This window comes from Ranitomeya imitator, chromosome 4 (genome assembly GCF_032444005.1).
Source record: "Ranitomeya imitator isolate aRanImi1 chromosome 4, aRanImi1.pri, whole genome shotgun sequence".
NCBI classification, from domain to species: Eukaryota; Metazoa; Chordata; class Amphibia; order Anura; family Dendrobatidae; genus Ranitomeya; species Ranitomeya imitator.
Window position 1 is genome coordinate 454497000 of NC_091285.1, and position 22617 is coordinate 454519616.

General features: G+C 40.7%; 1 protein-coding gene across 2 annotated transcripts in view; it reads right to left on the reverse strand.

Annotated features, from left to right (window-relative positions):
- Positions 1 to 18159, reverse strand: part of LOC138676463 (uncharacterized) — a 37513-nt gene extending 19354 nt beyond the window's left edge. Inside the window, exons 1-7 of one of the 2 annotated variants that reach the window (XM_069765786.1) lie at positions 18039 to 18159; positions 17818 to 17921; positions 14420 to 14562; positions 11878 to 12057; positions 11613 to 11795; positions 3327 to 3486; positions 1501 to 1615 (exon numbers count right to left, since the gene is read on the reverse strand). In XM_069765786.1, the coding sequence (XP_069621887.1) occupies positions 1501 to 1615; positions 3327 to 3486; positions 11613 to 11795; positions 11878 to 12057; positions 14420 to 14562; positions 17818 to 17920 (884 nt within the window). In that variant the 5' untranslated portion in view covers position 17921; positions 18039 to 18159. Of the gene's footprint in view, positions 1 to 1500; positions 1616 to 3326; positions 3487 to 11612; positions 11796 to 11877; positions 12058 to 14419; positions 14563 to 17817; positions 17936 to 18038 lie in introns of those variants that run through there. The other variant, XM_069765785.1, reaches the window with a different exon arrangement.
- Positions 18160 to 22617: the final 4458 nt, after the last annotated feature.

Sequence of the window (22617 nt, forward strand, 5' to 3'; positions counted from 1 at the left end):
AGGTCATTCACCTACATTCCATTCATTCACTGGGTTATTACAGGAAGGGGCAGCTGCATTAGCAGGCTTCTGCTTGTAAAATTAGTTAACCCTTTCAGATGGATTTACAGCGTGGAACGAGACTGATCATCGGTACGGAATATTGTTGTTTGGTTTTTTTACATTTGTTCCAGGTGACAAGGGTCTTCAGGTGGATTACCAGTATAATAAAATATTACAACAACCTGTGTCTTTATTCCATTAAAATACTTTGTAATAATGTGTGTGTGTTTTATAAACCATTTCATACTATTGGATTAATAATGGATAGGTGTCATAATTGACGCCTCTCCATTATTAATCTGGCTTAATGTCACCTTACAATAGCAAGGTGACATTAACCCTTCATTACCCCATATCCCTCCACTACACGGGAATGTGAAGAGTGAGGCCAAGTGCCAGAATAGGCGCATCTTCCAGATGTGCCTTTTCTGGGGTGGCTGGGGGCAGATGTTTTTAGCCAGGGGGGGGGGGGGGCAAGAACCATGGACCCTCTCCAGGCTATTAATATCTGCCCTCAGTCACTGGCTTTACCACTCTGGCGGAGAAAATTGCGCGGGAGCCCACGCCAATTTTTTCCGCGATTTAACCATTTAATATCTAGAGCGCCCAAATTTTGCATATACACACTACTAACATTAGTAGTGTGGAATATGCAAAAAAAAAAGGTGATATGAGATGGTTTACTGTATGTAAACCAGGTCTCATATCATGTCGGGTTTGGGAAGGAGATAGCAAAAGCCGGCAATTGAATTACCGGCTTTTAAGCTATCTAGTGCAGTATGAAATATTAATATATATACATATATGTGTCTCAATGACATATATTTATATATATATATATATATATATATACCCCTATACTATGTGTAGACATTTATTTTAGCTATTCTATTGTAAGCTGTCAGTGTGATTTTACTGTACACCGCACTGAATTGCCGGCTTTTCTCTCTAACACCGCTGCGTATTTCTCGCAAGTCACACTGCTGGTCCGTGTGTAATCCGTATTTTTCTCGCCCCATAGACTTTCATTGGCGTATTTTTTGCGCAATACAGTGACTAACGCAGCATGCTGCGATTTTCTACGGCCATACAATACCGTATAATACGGATCAGTAAAATACGGCAGATAGGAGCTGGGCCATAGAGAAGCATTGTGCCGTATGTAATCCGTATTTTCTGTGCCTCTCTTCCGTCCGTAGAACTCGCTAGTGTGAGGCCGGCCTAACAGAGCAATATTACAAAATGGGTGTGGGTCAAGGGTGGTTTTAGGAGGTTGCAGATTGGGCAATTAACCGGGGTCCCCATTTTCTTCAGGCACAAATGAAAATTACCCAGTACTATTTAGTAAGTGCATTTTCTATAAAAACTACTTTTATATCTCCTGATATATAGTCACTATAATGTTAGCGATGTGTCCATTCATTGTAGTTGTTTAAGAAAGGTGTATTCTTTACTCACCTATTCTTTATGATCCAGTATGGCTGTTCCTCACCATCTTCATTTTTTTCACTGCCATAACCCATAGCAATAATGGCGTGATTGGCATCTTCTGCACATTCCCCATCAAATATTCCTTGTGTTAAAAAAATAAGATGATCTAAGTTTGTGTAGCGTTTAAGAAAACTGTAATAAGAAGACAAAAGCCTGCTAACCCTTCACTGACCGGTGGCATGCTGCTAAGCTATTGTTCTTCTCTACTTAGGCTTGGTCCACTGGCATTTTTCTTTTGCTCTTAATTCCTTCCCAATGCTGGCAATTTTTGATATTCATTTTTGTTATTTCCTCCCCTTCTTCCAATTGCCATTAGTTTGTTATTTTTCAGTCCATATAGACACATAAAAGCTTGTTTTTTGCAGGATAAGTTGAACTTTTGAGTGACACCATTCATTTTATCACATACAGTAGTGTACAGAAAAATGGGGAAAAAATTCCAAGTGCAATGAAATTGTGGAAAAAATGCAATTGTGATATGAATTTTTGGGAATAGTTTTTGTGGCGCATATTGTGTGATAATGATGTCCTTGCAATATGATTCTCCTCATCGGTACAATCATGGCGGTACACAATGTCTAGTTTTATATTATTCTAGTAGTGAAAAGAAACAAAACTTTGCAAAAAAAAAATATTCTTTTTATTGTGTTGCCATTTTTTGAGACCAGTAACCTTTTTATTTTTCAGTCGATCGAGCTCTATGGGGGCTTATTTTTTTGCGGGGCGACACATTTTTTAATTACACCATTTTGGAATAATGACATTTTGATCGCTTCTCACAGCATTTTTTGTGGCATTGCAGCTACCCCAAAAATTACAATTTGGGCAGTTTTAATTTTTTTTCTATGTTTACGATGTTTATTAATCAAGATAATTATTTCTATATTTTTATAGATCTGACCTTTATGGACACGGCGATACCATATATGTGTATTTTTTTTGTTATCTCTATTTTAAAGACGGGATCAGGGGTATGATTTGAACTTATGGTTTTTTATTTTTTTAAACATTTTTTTAACTTTTTTTTACATTTCACTGTATTTTTTATTCCCTTTAGGGATTTGATCCAGCGATTGTTTGATTGATTTTACTATATACAGCAATACCATAGTATTGCTGAATAATAAAAATCACAGTCTCCTTTGAAGCCTTGCCATAAGCTGGGTTTCAGGGTAACTCCGTAATGACAAGCATGGAGGTCTTCACCAGACCCTAGCTGTCATAAGAACCTATCAGTACCCTCAATCACGTCACGGGTGCGCCGATGGGCGCATAGAATGACGCACTTCATGCTCGCACGTTGTTAATGCCGCTGTCAGAGATTGACAGCAACATTTAACAGATTAACATGGGCAGTGGCAGCGCTCTGCTCCACCCGCGAGTCGGTTCTGTCTGTAACACGCAGCCATTACCTGCTAAATATGGGACTAGCTGACCTCGTGAGCCCGTTCCATACAACCGCTATGGACTTGCACCGTACATGAATGGTGGATGTCGGTAAGTGGTTGAAGGTTTTTCTCAGTGAAGAATGCTCATTCATTTCTGTAGGATTTTAGTGCCATCAAATGGCTTTAGCTTTCTATTCCTTTCAATTACACAATAGTGTAGGGTGCAATGTGACTGACCCAACATGAAGCAGCAACTTAACCACATAGCTTATTTCTCTTTTCTATTGATTTGGATAGATCTTTCCTTTTGAAGCTATTGCAAACAGAGGAGCATATCATGATGACTGATCAATTTTAGGAAGAAAAACATTAATGCACTGTAGAAATAAAATATTGCTACGTTACCATGGCTATACATATTGAAATCATGATCAACTGCAAACCCAACAGCCACGGGTCCTTCTAGTGCCACTGAAGACACGATGCTTTCTTCATCGGGCAAGTTGTAGTATTTGGTCACATTCAGTGTTATTGCTTTATCTTCGTTATATTGACAATCATTTTGCTATTTTAAAGAAAAAAAAAAAGAATCATTAATAATATTTCTGTATATTACTATAACAGTATTTTTCCCACTAGGGTCTGTTCACATGAATCATATCCGTTGTGGAATTACACAACAGCAAAATTCTGTCTGAATTTTTTTTTTGCAGAATCGCTACAAATTAATATGAAAATGAATTTTCAATTTACCCCCCAGGTTTTCCCTTCAATATGAGGATGAGATTTCATAAAATCTCATCTATAAATAGTTTTACTGCACGTAGCAGATATCTCCTTATGGAGTGCATATGTTCCATGCTCGAATACTGTTGGAATATTTTCATACACAGTAAAGTCTTAGGTTGTAGTAAAATATTTTTCAGGGTGCGTTTTCTCATGGTAGCTTTGCTAGCGTCTTCCTAGCAATGAGCACGTCACTTCCATTAACCACTTGAAAGTTTCCGAACCCCGAAGTAGCTAAAAGACTGGACATGCGCACAGCAATGTTGTTTTGTCATTGCGGTGCACTATGTTCACTTTATGAGACACTTTTGCAGTCCTTTTTCAGGTGTATTCTGGCAATAATATACACTGTGTTCACATACATACTGTGTTCATATTTCTCGGATCCGTGCTTTCCTTGACCGCGACACCACAAAAACGCTAGTGCATGCCCTTATCATCTCCCGCCTCGACTACTGCAATCTCCTACTCTCTGGACTCTCCTCTAGCACTCAGGCACCACTCCAATCCATCTTATACTCTGCTGCCCGACTAATCTACCTGTCTCCCCGCTATTCCCCAGCCCTTCACTGGCTTCCTATCGCCCACAGACTCCAGTTCAAAACCCTCACAATGACATACAAAGCCATCCACAACCTGTCTCCTACATACATCTGTGACATGGTCTCCCGGTACCTACCGACACGCAACCTCCGATCCTCTCAAGTCCTCCTTCTCTACTCCCCTCTTATCTCTTCTTCCCACAACTGCATCCAAGACTTCTCCCGTGCTTCCCCCATACTCTGGAACTCTCTACCCCAACACATCAGACTCTCGCCTACCATAGAAACCTTCAAAAAGAACCTGAAGACTCACCTCTTCCGACAAGCCTACAGCCTGCAGTGATCCTGAACTTACTGAACAGCCGCACAACCTGCCCTACCCTCTCCTAGTGTTTTATCACCCATCCCCTGCAGACTGTGAGCCCTCGCGGGCAGGGTCCTCCCTCCTTATGTACCCGTGTGCCTTGTTATTTGCTCACGTTTAATGTATTTGTCTATATTTGCCCGTATTCACATGTAAAGCGCCATGGAATAAATGTCGCTATAAAAATGTATAATAATAATAATAATAATAATACCCTTATACTAATGCTTGAGAAGATTTTTTTATTTTGTAACATTTGTAACGTATTCATTGTCAAGTTTTTTTTAAGTTCAATAGAATTTCTACGTAGAATAATGCTGTATGTTGTGTTTTAACAAAAATACCACTGATCTATAAAACTGCTATAAGAATATCCAAAAACAAAACTACATATGCAGACATTAGAAATGAAACAGCGAGTAAGAGATGTGTGTGACTCGGGCATAAAAGTATATTATTTGTTTTGATAACTTTTGGACTGATTAATAATAAGAATTTCAGAATTTGTTGCAAGCAATCTTTATTTTCCCCTCTGCTTTACTAGTCAAATTTTACATCTGTATACACCCCCCCCAATACAGCTCCCATGTCATTTTAGGGAAGAGCGTTTAATTTTGTTGCAAAAACAGAAAAAAAAGTTTGCAAACTTATTTTATAAGTCTAATATTTAACCACGCACTTCACACCTATAGTGGTGTCTGCTGTCGCATTTTACCTTCTGTACATGTACCTACCTGATATTTCTTGACACGTCCTTTTTGGCAAAGGCTGAATAATTGAAATATATGGCATATGTCTAATCTCAGTTACAGCAGAATTAAGTTACTATTAACAGTGACACTGTCAGTTTGAGTCAGTGTAATGCACAGAACAACCTGATCATAAATGACTAATAAGGAACATTTTTGGACTGCTTTTTAATTTAAAAAAACATGAGTCTGTCAGTGCCCTGTGTTATTAAATGAGCTTTTAGTTACTACTGTGTTTAAGATCTGTTTCTATGGTAAGGTAATTTTAACATTACTAAGACCGTGTTTATGTTAAAGAGGGTGAATACAGCCTTAAATACATGCTTATCTGCTTATCCAGAGGATTCCTTATTGACTGTATCCTTGTGCACACTGTAATCTGTCTGATTGATGAACGTCATTTTATGACAGAAACAACTTCCTTATTTTTGGATTGTCTTCAAACATTAAAATTATTTTCTTACAACATTTACGTGATTGTCAAGATTTCTACAAGATTTACACGGGAACTCAAAATCCGCGTTAGAGAGCATATTTTGGACATTGAAAAGGCTAAAAATGTAACTGATGATACAACATTAAAAACATTAGCTCGTCATTTTAAGAAATACCATGATTGTATTCCTCGTGGTCTCAGGATCAAGGCCATAGATCAAGTGGATCTTGGTTCACGGGGTGGCGACGTAGGCAAAAATTTGGCTAGACTTGAATGCCGTTGGATATACCGTCTGAGGACAATTAGACCATTTGGTCTCAATGAGACAATGGGATTTTCAGCATTCTTATAAATAACAGGTGCTTCTTTTTATGGGGTGGGAGGTGTCCGGTTGTATTTTATATTTGTGTTTTTATGTTGATTTTAACATTTGTTTTTTCATTCTAGAATTCCTTACATATGGTGGGAGAGTTTGTTGTCAATACCATCGTTGCTACGGAAGGATTTGAATTTTCTGGAGATGGACATGTTTTGGACAGAATTATTTATATTATTGTAATGTCATAAATTTTTGGACGCTGTATTTATACTATGTTTTGTATATGTATATTGTTGTTATGTAATTTATAATGTATATTTGCATTTTGTATTCACTGTTATGTAGGTCTGATTAGGTATTCTTGCGAGGAATAATCCATACCCACAATTGTGTGGGAAATGTGGTTTTTTAACATAAAATATTTAAAATATTATTGTGATAAAATATGGTATTCACTATTATGTAGGACTGATTAGGTGTTCTTGCGATGAATAATCCATACTCACTACTATGTGGATATGTGATATTTAACATAAAATATTATTGTGATAAAATATGGTATTCACTACGGAGGGGGTAGTATATATACAGATATTATGGTCATTAGGTGTCTGTGTTAGCGTATTTTTAGGGTTTATTGATTATTATTTATTTTTGTTATTTTTTATTATTATTATTTTTTTATTTATTTATTTATTTTTTTCATCTTATATGTGTGGGTAAATTTGTATCAATTTTTTTTTATATATTTATTTAATATATTTTATGAGGTAGAATATATAGATATATACAGTGGGGCAAAAAAGTATTTAGTCAGTCAGCAATAGTGAAAGTTCCACCACTTAAAAAGATGAGAGGCGTCTGTAATTTACATCATAGGTAGACCTCAACTATGGGAGACAAACTGAGAAAAAAAAATCCAGAAAATCACATTGTCTGTTTTTTTATCATTTTATTTGCATATTATGGTGGAAAATAAGTATTTGGTCAGAAACAAACAATCAAGATTTCTGGCTCTCACAGACCTGTAACTTCTTCTTTAAGAGTCTCCTCTTTCCTCCACTCATTACCTGTAGTAATGGCACCTGTTTAAACTTGTTATCAGTATAAAAAGACACCTGTGCACACCCTCAAACAGTCTGACTCCAAACTCCACTATGGTGAAGACCAAAGAGCTGTCAAAGGACACCAGAAACAAAATTGTAGCCCTGCACCAGGCTGGGAAGACTGAATCTGCAATAGCCAACCAGCATGGAGTGAAGAAATCAACAGTGGGAGCAATAATTAGAAAATGGAAGACATACAAGACCACTGATAATCTCCCTCGATCTGGTGCTCCACGCAAAATCCCACCCCGTGGGGTCAGAATGATCACAAGAATGGTGAGCAAAAATCCCAGAACCACGCGGGGGGACCTAGTGAATGAACTGCAGAGAGCTGGGACCAATGTAACAAGGCCTACCATAAGTAACACACTACGCCACCATGGACTCAGATCCTGCAGTGCCAGACGTGTCCCACTGCTTAAGCCAGTACATGTCCGGGCCCGTCTGAAGTTTGCTAGAGAGCATTTGGATGATCCAGAGGAGTTTTGGGAGAATGTCCTATGGTCTGATGAAACCAAACTGGAACTGTTTGGTAGAAACACAACTTGTCGTGTTTGGAGGAAAAAGAATACTGAGTTGCATCCATCAAACACCATACCTACTGTAAAGCATGGTGGTGGAAACATCATGCTTTGGGGCTGTTTCTCTGCAAAGGGGCCAGGACGACTGATCCGGGTACATGAAAGAATGAATGGGGCCATGTATCGTGAGATTTTGAGTGCAAACCTCCTTCCATCAGCAAGGGCATTGAAGATGAAATGTGGCTGGGTCTTTCAACATGACAATGATCCAAAGCACACCGCCAGGGCAACGAAGGAATGGCTTCGTAAGAAGCATTTCAAGGTCCTGGAGTGGCCTAGCCAGTCTCCAGATCTCAACCCTATAGAAAACCTTTGGAGGGAGTTGAAAGTCCGTGTTGCCAAGCGAAAAGCCCAAACATCACTGCTCTAGAGGAGATCTGCATGGAGGAATGGGCCAACATACCAACAACAGTGTGTGGCAACCTTGTGAAGACTTACAGAAAACGTTTGACCTCTGTCATTGCCAACAAAGGATATATTACAAAGTATTGAGATGAAATTTTGTTTCTGACCAAATACTTATTTTCCACCATAATATGCAAATAAAATGATAAAAAAAACAGACAATGTGATTTTCTGGATTTTTTTTTCTCAGTTTGCCTCCCATAGTTGAGGTCTACCTATTATGTAAATTACAGACGCCTCTCATCTTTTTAAGTGGTGGAACTTTCACTATTGCTGACTGACTAAATACTTTTTTGCCCCACTGTATGTTTATGTGGTCATTCTGTTCAGTGACCATTCACTTTTATGCGATATTCGCATTTATTATGGACACTTTATATTTATTTCAATAAACATCACGTGCACTCCCTTATATCATTAGGCCTTTTTCTTCTTTTTCTTCACTGGGTGTATTTTTTAGAATAAGCATTTTACTTGTGTCTGTCCAGGCATTCTTCTATCCTCCGTATGTGATATAGACTTAGTAAGTGCTGTCAGCGAGCCTTTGCGCATGCGCTTGTTCCCAGACCTCCCGGATCTTCGCTGGGCGTTCTTCTTTTGACACGCAGGCTTTGTGCTTGCGTGCCATTGAGCGTTGCCAGGGAAGTGTCCATTAGAGGGGGCGGGCATAGGCGCAATGCGCGCACTACGGCTGCGCTGGACTCTACCCGTGGAGTATCTCGCGATTGGTGGAGCATTACATTTAAGCCCGGCTACCGCTCACCCTGACACGCCCCCGGAAGAAGCAGGTGGCGAAACGTACGTCGGGGTGAGTGGACGCCGAACGGGTGTATAGATGAGATGCGGTAAGCACTACTTACTTCTAATTGTTAGGCTGGCTTACATGACTTTACTATATCTAGAGTGTAGCTTTGTGGGCACACATTAGGCTTAGGAATTTTCCTTGCTACCCCCTTCATGGCTGAGTAAATTTGTATTGATACTTTGTTATGTATTAGGACATGGGCGGTATTGATTGAAATCCTGGCATTTCATGCATGTTGGAATACTATAGATAGTCTGTGCCAGAGTTTATGTCATGAGATATGATTGCTGCTAGCTTATAATACCAGTTCATATCTTTTCACCGGTTTTTCCTGTTCGGTTTCCACTATACGGTGTTTTTGCTTTTTTAATATTGTTTTTAATGTGGCTTAATAAAAGTTGTATTTTATTTGCATCATTTGTGGGATCTCTTCATGTTTCCATTTAAGATTATTTAATATGGAAGTTTTGGTGTATTGTATAAGATTTACATGGGATAGAATCCTACTTGGGCACCGTCCACAGGAGTGCCCTAATTACTATTTTGCTTAGACAAAGGTATAAGTGGCACCACCTCCCTCTCCTCTCATTTCTGCTGAAGACTTTGCCTCTTTCTTTAAGCAGAAGATCGATACAATCAGAGAAAGCTTTGGCCCGCATCCCCCAATGCCCCTCTTAGCTGCTCAACCCTGTTCCTCCAAAACTAACTTCTCCACCATGACAGAAGACGGCTCGCCACCCTCCTGTCAAGATCACATCTCACCACTTGCACGCTTGACCAGCTCCTGTCCCACCTCATCCCTAACCTCGCCACAGTCATCATCCCAACACTAACACACCTCTTCAACCACTCACTCACAACAGGTGTCTTCCCCTTCCTCCTTCAAGCATGCCTCAATCACACCCATCCTCAAAAAGCCCTCCCTCGACCCATCCTCTGTGTCTAGCTATCGCCCAATATCTCTTCTCCCTTATGCCTCAAAACTACAGGGACGACATGTCCATCTTGAACTGTCCTCCTACCTCTCCTCCTGCTCCCTCTTTGACCAGTTACAATCTTGCTTCCGATTTAATCACTCAACTGAAACTGCCCTAACTAAAGTCACAAATGACCTACTAACCGCAAAGAGCAAGCAACACTACTCAGTCCTCCTTCTCCTGGACCTGTATTCTGCCTTGGACAATGTGGACCACTCCCTCCTGCTACAGATTCTCTCATCTCTTGGCATCACAGACTTGGCCCTATCCTGGATCTTGTCATATCTACCAGACCGAACATTCAGTGTCTTCCTCTCCCACACCACCTCCTCACCTCACCCCTTGTCTGTCGGTGTTCCCCAAGGCTCTGTCCTAGGGCCCCTGCTCTTCTCCATCTACACTTTCGGCCTGGGACAGCTCATAGAATCCCACGGTATGCAGTACCATCTCTACGCCGATGACACGCAGATCTACCTATCTGGACCTGACTTCACCTCCTTACTCGCCAAAATCCCACAATGTCTGTTTGCTATTTTAGCTTTTTCTTCTGCTCGCTTTCTAAAACTGAACAGGGGCAAAACAGAATTCATCATCTTTCCCCCTTCTCTTTCTACCCCTCCACCAAACCTATCCATCAATGTCAATGGCTGCTCACTTTCCCAGGTCCTGCATGCTCGGTGCCTCGGGGTGATCCTTGACTCTGCCCTCTCTTTCAAGCCTCATATCCAAGCCCTTGCCTCCTCCTGCCAACTCAAACTCAAAAATATTTCCCGGATCCGTGTATTCCTTGACCATGAAACCACAAAAATGCTAGTGCATGCCCTTATCATCTCCCGCCTTGATTACTACAACCTTCTACTCTGCTGCCTCCCTTCCAGCACTCTGGCACCACTCCAATCCATCCTACACTCTGCTGCCTGACTAAACCACCTGTCTCCCCATTATTCCCCAGCCTCTGCTCTCTGCCAAGCCCTTCACTGGCTTCCTATTGTCCTGAGGCTCCAGTTCAAAATCCTAGCTATCACATACAAAGCCATCCACAACCTGTCTCCTCCATACATCTGTGACATGGTGTCCCCGTACTTACCCACAAGCAACCTTCGATCTCTTAAGATCTCCTTCTCTACTCCCCTCTTATCTCTTCTTCCCACAACCACATACAAGACTTCTTCCGTGTTTCCCCATCCTCTGGAACTCTCTAACACATCGCATTAGACTCTCACCACGGAAACCTTCAAAAAGAATCTGAAGACCCACCTCTTCCGACAAGCCTACAATCTGCAGTGATCCTTAGTCTGCTGAACCACTGCACGACCAGCTCTACCCTTTGCTAGTGTATCCTCACCCATCCCCTGTAGATTGTGATCCCTTGCAGGCAGGGTCCTCTCTCCTTCTGTACTTGTGTGTGCCTTGTATTGCTCATGTTTATTGTGCTTGTCTATATTTGCCCCTTTGCACATGTAAAGCGCTGGAATAAATGGCGCTATATAAATGTATAATAACAATTATTATTCTACTTGCTAATAATCCAGAATGCCAAGGCTAGCCTGATTGACAAGTTTATATTAGAATGTTACACTTATTAAAGCTGCCTTTAGAACGGAAAAATTAAAAGATGTACCTTTCCTTCATATTCATAGTCTTGAGATTTCATGAGTCCAGTGTGTGTTGCATACGTAAATGCATAAATTGGGAGCCCTCCACAACATGCCTGATCAGTTCTATCACAGTCCACCAGCTGTTGCTCACTCAGGGTCATCAGGTTATGGTTCTTTATGCATAATCGTGATTCAACCACACCCACCTAAAATGACAGAGACATTCTTGCAACTCTAATTATTAAATGTATGTGACAAAAATATTGAAAATATTTAAAGAACACCTACTGTTGCAAATGCCCAACAGGATCCACAATACCCTTGATTCTTAGCAGGTGTTACACATTTGGACTCTCTCCAGTCAACATGATCAGGTAGACCTTCTTTCAATCCGTAGGAGAAAGTAGAAGCCTGAGTTTCAGGCCCATTTGTCATTAAACAGCTCTTCCTCTTGACTTCTTCAGGTGACTAGTGTACATTTAGAAACCAGTTACAAACATGCATACTTCTCTTTTTACAGTCAGTGACTAGAGACAATCTGCTTTACATCTATGTGCTTAAAAACCTGTGAATTGTTCCTCAGATTTTCCTTTTATACAGAATGTTTTCATTCACTACGTGAAAACAGAAATCTTGAATATAGTAGGGAATTGGAGCAAAATATAAGTATACTTCAGTTATAGAATGTTGAATAATGACTGATCTATTTACAAAGATAAGATACAAAATCCCCTTTCACATACCCTTAGTAATGGCTGTGTCTGACTGTACAGGAACATGGTCTGATCATACCACATCTCATGGCCAGGTTATGAAGTAAGAGACAGGACAGAATGGGATTGCAGCTATCTGGGCTAGCACCTAGTGCCCGAGGTTCTGGGGGGTCCATGGCTAGATTGCCCTCATCACACTCATTGGGAGCGTGCATCACTGAGAAGGGAACAGGGTAAAAGAGGTGTTGAAGAGATCATCTGGAGGGTGTGAGCCGGTGATTCGTGTTACATGAAGGGGTCAAAGGCGGATTGAGGCCATGGAAGTTCATTGCAGTCACAGGTGTAGCTGTGATTGCAATGCAGAATGAAAAGTGAGTATTGGTCCTGGGCATTCTATGTATCCAGGGCAGATTTAGGGAAAACCTGCTCTGGGCTTTTGGGTTTTGAAACAGACTATAGAATAGTAGTTGTGCAGTCAACTTAATTCCTGGCTGGGTTTTCCATGTGGCTGAAGGCCAAAGTTTCCAGTTAAAAACCCTGCAGTATAGGGTCTGGGTGCGTCAGGTTCAGAGTCAGTGACAGTCTGGTGTTTGGAGGAGTACAGATCAGAAGCCATTGCAGAGCTCTAACTGTGTGAGGCAACACATGTACTGTAAGTGGAGCCAAACAGCCAAGGCACCTGGAAGGCCTACACCCACAGTGTACACAGCGGTGCAGTCACCCACAGCAACAGGTCTCGTAGTTGGACTGGCGTGTTTATTGGCTGCAATCTGGAGGATATGTTTCCCGGCTGTTATCTGGAGGAAGTCGTGTGCTGTGTTTTTGTAAATTGAACATTAAAGAAACTTTTGTTTTGAACTTTGTTGGGTCACTGCCTCTTCACTGCACAGTGCGGATAGCACTGCACTACAAGGGGTAGGTGATTCCTTTTTTTTTAAGACAGTGGAAAAGAGCATGGTATGGGTGGGATGGCGCTAGGAGAGAAGACATGTACCGTAATTAAAGTTGGGGGGTAGGAGATAGGACATGTCATTGCAATGAATTGGGGAAGGGTTGGAGAGACATGGAATTTTAATGAATTTTAGAGAAGTGAAAGGATATTGAATTGGGAGAGACATGGGACAGAGACATGGAATTTTAATGAATCGAGAGGGAGGGAGAGAGGACATGAATTAATCTAATGAATTGGTGGGTCATGTAACTGTAATGAATTGAGGTTGGGGAGGACATGAAATTGCAATAAATTGGGTATGAGTAAGTAGAATTGAAATGACTTGGGGCAGTTAGAAGATAAGGAAATGAAATTAATTGGTGGGGAGAGAGGACATGGAATGGTAATTAATTGAGAGGGGAAATGTGATGGATTATGCAACAAATTACATTGAATTGGGAGAAAGAAGGCATGTAATTGTTGTGAACTAGGAGAGTGAGTAGGATAGAGGACATGAAATTGCAATGAATTGGGGGATAGGACACAGGACTAGAATTTGTAATGAATTACGGGTGAGAGTCACATGGCTTAATTCATTTACAATTTTATTGGTCAGGGGAAAAGTGGCTAATTATAGTTAATGGGGGACACAATGCTTGCTTATCAATTTATATTTTGAATGGTGTATTGCACATTGGCCAAATGATATATTAATAGTGTGGTGCATATCTGTATTCAGGGGTACAGTATGGGGGACATAGAGGCAGCTTTGTTTTCTAACGTTCGGGTCACACTTGTGTCGGAAGCTCCCTCACATGTTCCGTAATTTTATTGGAAGAAAAGATGAAATGTACCGCACTATTTTTCTGTTAAAAAGACGGCCACCCAAACAGAAACTATTATAGTCTGGTGCCTTTTGCTTTTGTCATAGGATGTATATGTTTTTTGCAGAAGCGCCCTTTTTCTGTTCCTATAGTGCAACAGCAAAATGGAAATTCAAACATTAGTGTGAACATAGTCTGATCCTGCACAACTATTTGTTATACAATATCAACTCAGGAAGATGCATATATACTTTTTAAATAAAAAAACTTAAAAATCAACTTTCATCCATCATCATAACTGGCAGGATCTGGTGGAAAATATTAGGCAACTGCAGTCTTCTCATATATATGGATGAACTTACTATGTCTGCGAAATGATTCATTGCCATCCAGTATGTGGAGCGGCCTTCGTCAGCAAGCTTGTTATGTTCCTGTACCTTATGCCAGGTGTCTTCCCAAATTTTTCTCCGGTGTATCTCCTCTCTGGTGGATGAATATTTTTTATCTGGTATAAAATATTTGTACATGACTGTTACTGACATGTCGACAGAAAAGATTAGCTACTCTTACACTATAAGCCACTTTAATTTGATATAAAATGTATTATTTACATACTACCGTATACATTTTGAGCTCTAACAAGAAATGCCCTCACTCCTCTTGTTTGAATTTCTCAACTACAATCCTATAAGTTTACTATTAATTAATTATGAATTTCTATTAATTACTATTTCACATCAACTTTCCAAATCTACACTTGAAATACATAGTTTTGATACCAGAGTTGTTTTTCTAAAAGATATTAACTGGGTGTTTTACCTCTGAGTATCATACAGCCACCACTTGTCTGATAAATATCCTAACATTTCTGGTTTACATCTGTGATATGGCAGGATGTTATGACCTCAGTACCTGGCCCATCCTGCTCAACTAAACCAAACTTACATCACCATATGATTTTATAAAGCTCAGTTTTACCACAAGTACAAGGTATTATGGTCACTATTAACTAAAAGACATGTCTCATAAAAAATTACCTACTGTTTAAATTTGATTTTTATGATACATGTATTTTTTTTTTTCATATGATTTGCATTATGGAAAAAGTGACAAATTTTGCAATTTTCATACTGGCTACTATCGCTATTTTAAGCTCAAACTTCCTATTGTCTATAGATGATTTTTCAGGAGTCTCATTGTCATAACACATTGTGTCCAGTTTTGGGCACCGGTGCTCAGGAAGGATATAATGGAACTAGAGAGAGTACAAAGGAGGGCAACAAAATTAATAAAGGGGATGGGAGAACTACAATACCCAGATAGATTAGCGAAATTAGGATTATTTAGTCTAGAAAAAAGACGACTGAGGGGCGATCTAATAACCATGTATAAGTATATAAGGGGACAATACAAATATCTCGCTGAGGATCTGTTTATACCAAGGAAGGTGACGGGCACAAGGGGGCATTCTTTGCGTCTGGAGGAGAGAAGGTTTTTCCACCAACATAGAAGAGGATTCTTTACTGTTAGGGCAGTGAGAATCTGGAATTGCTTGCCTGAGGAGGTGGTGATGGCGAACTCAGTCGAGGGGTTCAAGAGAGGCCTGGATGTCTTCCTGGAGCAGAACAATATTGTATCATACAATTATTAGGTTCTGTAGAAGGACGTAGATCTGGGGATTTATTATGATGGAATATAGGCTGAACTGGATGGACAAATGTCTTTTTTCGGCCTTACTAACTATGTTACTATGTTACTATGATTACAATGAAAGGTAGCACCGCTGTGCATAACTGAAAACACAGGATCCTTCAATCACAATAGGTGATATCACAGCTCCCTCTCTCTCTCATTAGATGCATAAATATAAAAGATAGAGTCTGAGTCAGTGTACTGCTGCTGCTGGATAGGTGGCATTCCAGAAAGAACAGGAACCAAAAGTATAGAATAGACTAATTGGCGAATATGATTTTTTCCTTATTTATACATATTGTAATATGAAAAACAAAAAAATACCAACAATTTTTTTAATATTACTATTACTATTACTTTATTATTTTAACCTGACTTAAACCATAGGTTATTTTCTGATGATACATTCTTTTTATAGCGGTTTTCACTGGCACTGGAGCAGGGGACGGTGAATACAGCTGATTTTACTGGTTTTACACTGGGCAAGCTAATGGAATTAAAAAAAACTTGTACATGGAAACCTCCTTTCGCGACCTCCGCCATACTAGTACGGCGGAGGTCACATCTCTTCCTTTGATGTGGGCTCCGGCGCTGAGCCAGCATCAAAGCCGGGACATGTCAGCTGTTTTGTATAGCTGACATGTGCCCCCAATAGCGGCGGGTGGAATCACGATCTATCCGCCGCTATTAAAGGGAACCTGTCACCTGAATTTGGCGGGACAGCTTTGTGGTCATATGGGCGGGGTTTTCGGGTGTTTGATTCACCCTTTCCTTACCCGCTGGCTGCATGCTGGCCGCAATATTGGGTTTAAGTTCATGCTGTGTCCTCCGTAGTACACGCCTGCACAATCTCTAGTTATACAATTTTCCCTCATAGGTCATTTTCACACATTCAGTATTTGGTGAGATTTTTACCTCAGCATTTCTAAGCCAAAATCAAGAGTGGGTGATAAATTCAGAAGTGGTGACATGTTTCTATTATACTTTTACACCGATCGTTCCACTGATTCAAATACTGAGGTAAAAAAACTCACCAAATACTGAATGTGTGAATGTGGCTATACTCTGATTGTAAAGGTAATGGTGTTGAATGAAGCAGCCGGTACCATGGCTGCTTATTTAAGTTAGACTGGGGTCACACTAGCATATGGCATCGGAGGTGATATGCTAATGACACTCGGATAAAACTCTGCTGCGGGTCTGAACCGAGTGTCAGTGCGCTGTGCTCTGATCCTCTTGCATGAGAGACTCACAGCACAGGTGCATAGCAGACGGAGAAAGTCATTTCTCCATCTCCTTTATTGCCAGCGCCCGCGACAATCGCACTGCACTCTGAATCAGCACGAGAAATAGTCACAGATCTGAGCTGCCCCTAGAATAATACTGGTCCGAGTGCTATGTCATGTTATAAAATATGCACATTTTTTTACATGGTATTTTTGCAAGAATTTTTTATGCATTTTTCCCATTCATTAGAGTAGGTGAAAAACGCTGCAAAAACACTGAAAGAATGGACATACTACAGATATGAAACTGCTTAAAATCTACAAGGAAAAATAAGCAACTTGTGCATAAGACTTCAGAACAGAAATCTCATTCACTTTGCTGACACTAGGAAATCCTTTAGTTTTTGTGACAAATCTGCGCCGAAAAATTGTGACCAAAAACGTAGCAAATACTTAATGTGTGCACATGCTCTTGGCTTGTAGAGGATGAGTTTGAATGGATCAGCCATCAAGCACCCGCCTTTCTACTCCATCCATTGTCTATGGGGCTGCTCCTTACGCCAATTGTGCAGTGAGGAGGGGTGGCGGACCCCAGATCTAATGATCTATGGGAGTCCAATGGTGGCACCTCCAGTAATCAGTCATTTATTAACTATTCTCTGAAAAAAATGTTAATTTAATAAATATAGAGGATGTATAATTTGTTCATATATTTGGAAAACCTTTGGCTGGGAAATCTAAAGAGAATGTACATGGAGTAAGTTCGTGCTGTGTTCATTATATGACAAAATTATTCTCAACTTATAGATACTGTTCACATATTATTTTATCATATTACTTACTGTATTTTGTCTTCCATGTGCTCCATTCTTGATCGAAAAAGGTGGAAGCCCAAGTACAGAAGAGGAAAGTGGCGAAAATACACAAACTTCTATTCAAATGCATTCTGAAAAATGACATAAATTTATAAATCACTAATTCAGTTAATAAATATAATAAGAAATAAGTCTTATTGTTAGTAATATCCTTTCAACTAGGTTCTGCCATACCATATTTCACTAACCTGAAAGTTGTGCACTGGCATATGAGTGTAATACCCAGTCACACCAGTCAATATATATATATACCTATGTATGCGTGCGTTTTATAAGTCATTTAAAGTTATCAGATTCATTTAACTGAATATCACCACCACTTTGAGCCTGTCACAATCTGATTACTGGAAACAGTTAAGTGAGATAAGATTATCAAATTGGACTCAACGGCTTTTTTTGTTGAAAGTTTTCATTGATTTATTATAAGAATTCATTCTACATTGTGGCATAAATGTGTTTAATTTTTTTCACTTCTTAGAGTATAATAATTTTCCTGCAAGCAGAGATCTTGAAAATGGGTAGTAATAGAAACACAAAGTATAGTATTATGCTCTTATATTTTACAGCTATTATATCGTGTCCCAGGATGAGAGACATAATTACTGGAAGGGGCCCAGGATTTAGAACATTATTCCAGGAAGGGGCCCAGGTTGGGGAACATTTAACCAAGAAGTGGCCCACGGTCAGAGCTATTATTACGGGTAGGAGTCCAGGATGGTGGCATTATTGCTGGAAGGGGTCCAGGATAGGGGCATTATTAGAGGAAGGATACCATTTGTTGGGACATTATACCAGGAATGGACCCAGGATGGGGGGCATTATACCAGGAAGGGTAACATGTTGGGGGCATTTTTACAAGAGGGGGCCCAGGATGGGGAACATTATTACAAGAAGGAGCGCCTGATTGGAAACATTATTACTGGAAGGGGGCAAGAAAGGAGACATTATTAAAGGATGGGGACATTATTACAGGACGTCGCCCAGAATAGGGGACATTATTACAGGAAGGGGCCAGGATGGGAGTATTAATAATTGAAGGAGTCAGAATCAGCACATTATTACAGGATGGGGCCAGAATGGGGGGCAATATTATTTAATGAGGAGACTGAACACATATATCTTTACAGGATCTAGAATGCTACAAAAAGGCCCAGACATGTAGGTGGGGGACCAGATCCAAATTTTGCACTTGGGTTCATCGGACTCTAGTTACATAACTTTTTCTAATTAGCCTATTATTTGATCAGATAACCCTTTTAACAGCAACATCCTGCTCTGTCTGTAGACAGGTCCTGTTTTTTTGTGTAATAGAAGTTAGTGCAACCGGATGATATTTAAGTCTAATTGAGTGTACTCATAACATGCCACCGGCCCCTGAAGAAGCCACAACAGTGGCGAAACGCATCAGGTTTTTTATCAGGCTCCTTTGACAATTTATTTTAGCCACCTGGTCTTGAGCTATGGGCATCTTTGTTAGGTATGTTTTGGTGTCACTATTATGTGACTCACTTCTATAACCATTGTTCCTATGTATGCTCTTAGCAGGGGTTATACCTCTTTCCCCTTACTTTTGTATTAAATGCATGTGTGAATACACGATATCAAAGTTCTTTTTTCTCAGTTCTCTATACACACTCTTCGGGTTGTTTATGGGTATTAGTCATTAACCCTGTTTGTATTTGACCTCATTTGTATTGATAATACTCCCGAGTCCAGGTTGGCTTATGTTTACATTCTTACATAATAACATAGTAAAATATTTATTAAGGTTGAAGGAAGAATTTTAAGTCCATCTAGTTCAACCCATAGCCTAACCTAACATGCCCTAACATGTTGATCCAGAGGAAGGCAAAAAAAAACCCATGTGGCAAAGAGTAAACTCCACACTGGGGAAAAAAATTCCTTCCTGACTCCACATACGGCAATCAGACTAGTTCCCTTCATCAACGCCCTATCAAGGAATCTAGTATATATACCCTGTAACATTATACTTTTCAAGAAAGGCATCCAGTCCCCACTTAAATTTAAGTAATGAATCACTCATTACAACATCATACGGCAGAGAGTTCCATAGTCTCACTGCTCTTACAGTAAAAAACCCGCGTATGTTATTATGCTTAAACCTTCTTTCCTCCAGATGTAGAGGATGCCCCCTTGTCCCTGTCTCAGGTCTATGATTAAAAAGATCATCAGAAAGGTCTTTGTACTGTCCCCTCATATATTTATACATTAACATAAGATCACTAGTGTTGAGCATTCCGATGCTGCAAATATCGGGTATTGGCCGATATTTGCTGTATCGGAATTACTATACCGAGTTCCGATATTTTTGTGACATCGGAAATCGGAATCGGCGTGTGCGGTGCGTATGGTTCCAAGGGTCTGGAGGAGAGGAGACTCTCCTTCAGGCCCTGGGATCCATATTCATGTAAAAAATAAAGAATAAAAATAAAAAATATGGATATACTCACCCCTCCGACGAACCCTGACTCTCACCGCTGTGAGCGTCTGCCTCCGTTCCTAAGAATGCAGTGAGTGAAGGAACTTCGATGACATCACGGTCACGTGACCAGTCACCTGACCGCGACGTCATCGAAGGTCCTTCACTCACTGCATTCTTAGGGACGGAGGCAGACGCTCGCAGCGGTGACAGCCAGGGTCCTTCGGAGGGGTGAGTATATCCATATTTTTTATTTTTATTCTTTACATGAATATGGATCCCAGGGCCAGAAGGAGAGTTTCCTCTCCTTCAGACCCTGGGAACCATCCAGGATACCTTCCGATTTGTGTCCCATTGACTTGCATTGGTGTCGGCGGCGATATCCAATAATTTTTTGATATCGGCCGATACCTTCCGATACCGATACCTTTGAATATCGGTGTTAGGAGTCGAGTTTGCTCTGCTGCACAGGGGGAATCTCGATCCGTGTCTGCTGCGGTCTCCCATTCTGCATCGGCCACAGTGGAGCCTGCTCAGCGGAGACGTCGCTCCCAGCGTCTCACTGAAACTGGTACTGTGCAAAGGGTTACTACTGCCTCTCCAGGCTCTGCTATGGTACCCTACACTGATCTGCAGCGAGCAGGCTTTTCTGGGTCTAAGTTCTGCTTTGCACACACTGATCATGCCCAGGGCAAGATCTCTCAGTGGAGATCTAGGGTCACATGCTCTGGAAGGCCCTGTAGGTGCTAGGACTTAGTCCTGCTTTGCATACACTGAGCATGCCCATGGCAAGATCTCTCAATGGAGATCTAGGGTCACATGGTCAGGTACTGCTGCAAATCCGTTTGTTCCTTCTTTGAAGGGTCCTGAATGTGCTGCAGCTATATAAGCTTCGCATGACCGCACAGCCATGCGCTAGTATACTATTGTTATCGTGTGTGTGTTGATGAGTGCAAGTCGTTCCTTAAAAAAAACATCCCTTGTGTATGACTGTTCACATAAGGTGTATGGCTGCAATCTAGCGCCCGGCTGAACTCACAGCCTTAACACACGAAGCAGCGTCTAACTGCTGTGACCGCCAGTGCAGCGCCGTGCGCTATTAGAGCGCTTACCTTACCAAAGTCTGGGTGGTTAGTGGCGTCAGCTAGTGTGGCACAGCATGCACTTCTGTGCATAATAGTTACCTCTGATACCCCTATTGTGGTGTCGATCGCAAGAGGTCTACACTAACTCTAATCCTGTGTCCTGGGATAGAGTTCTGAGGTTCCTTGCTTGCGCTGTCTGTGCGGTACCGCGACCCTGTGACTTAACAGGGATCGCTTCCTTCACACAGGGTGAAGTTAACCAGTGTGTGTAATCACATTGTACCGCCATATAGTGCCGCCATTCATTTAGCAGCAGGTTCTTTCCTGCACGGTGGATCCCGGTTGGCGAACGCACCAATCTTACTTAATAAATATATTCGGTGCGTTCCGCCAACCCTAACAATCGGAAGGTTTTGCTCAACACTAAAGATCACCCCTTAGCCTTCGTTTTTCCAAACTAAATAGCCCCAAATGTAATAACCTATCTTGGTATTGCAGACCCCCAGTCCTCTAATAACCTTGGTCGCTCTTCTCTGCACCCGCTCCAGTTCAGCTATGTCTGTTTACATTGTATATTTTGGATACTGTGCAATATTGAATATGATATGTTATATAGTGTTTGTTCCACAGGGTCTTATGGAGCTCAATGTTTTTAGTTGTTTTTAAAGTGTGTGTTGATTGTTTTTTGTACACACTAAATACAAATAAATTACCTTATTATTTCTACAAGGTTAGTCCCTGATTATGTGGCTTGTCTCTTTAGACCTCAGCAATTTGAGAAAAAGTCAGAGTGTTCACTGCAGTTAAGCTCAGTGTGTTCACTGCAAATCACCATGAGAAATGTTTAAATAATTAAAAATATGATGTGGGGACCCTTCTATTTTTGAAAACTGGCCTTGCTAAAGCTGGCAGCTGAGGATTGCAGCCGGCAGCTGTTAGTTTTGCATGGTTGGTTATCAAAAATACAGGGGATGGCCAGGTCATTTAAAAAAATATATATAATTATACTCCCATCAGCAGCCATCTGATCTCACTGTTATCAGTTGAATGCAACTCTAAGCATTGTCCCCTGCAGCACGAGCAGGGGAGAATGATGAGAGCTGTCTGCAGCACCCGACACGGGAACAGCACTAACAGTCCTACTGGACTGGAGCACCTTTGGCCCACCAGAGAAAATCATTCTTGGGGCCCATTATGTAGCTACATTGAAATAAATACAAAACCACCAATTGCACGGTAAAA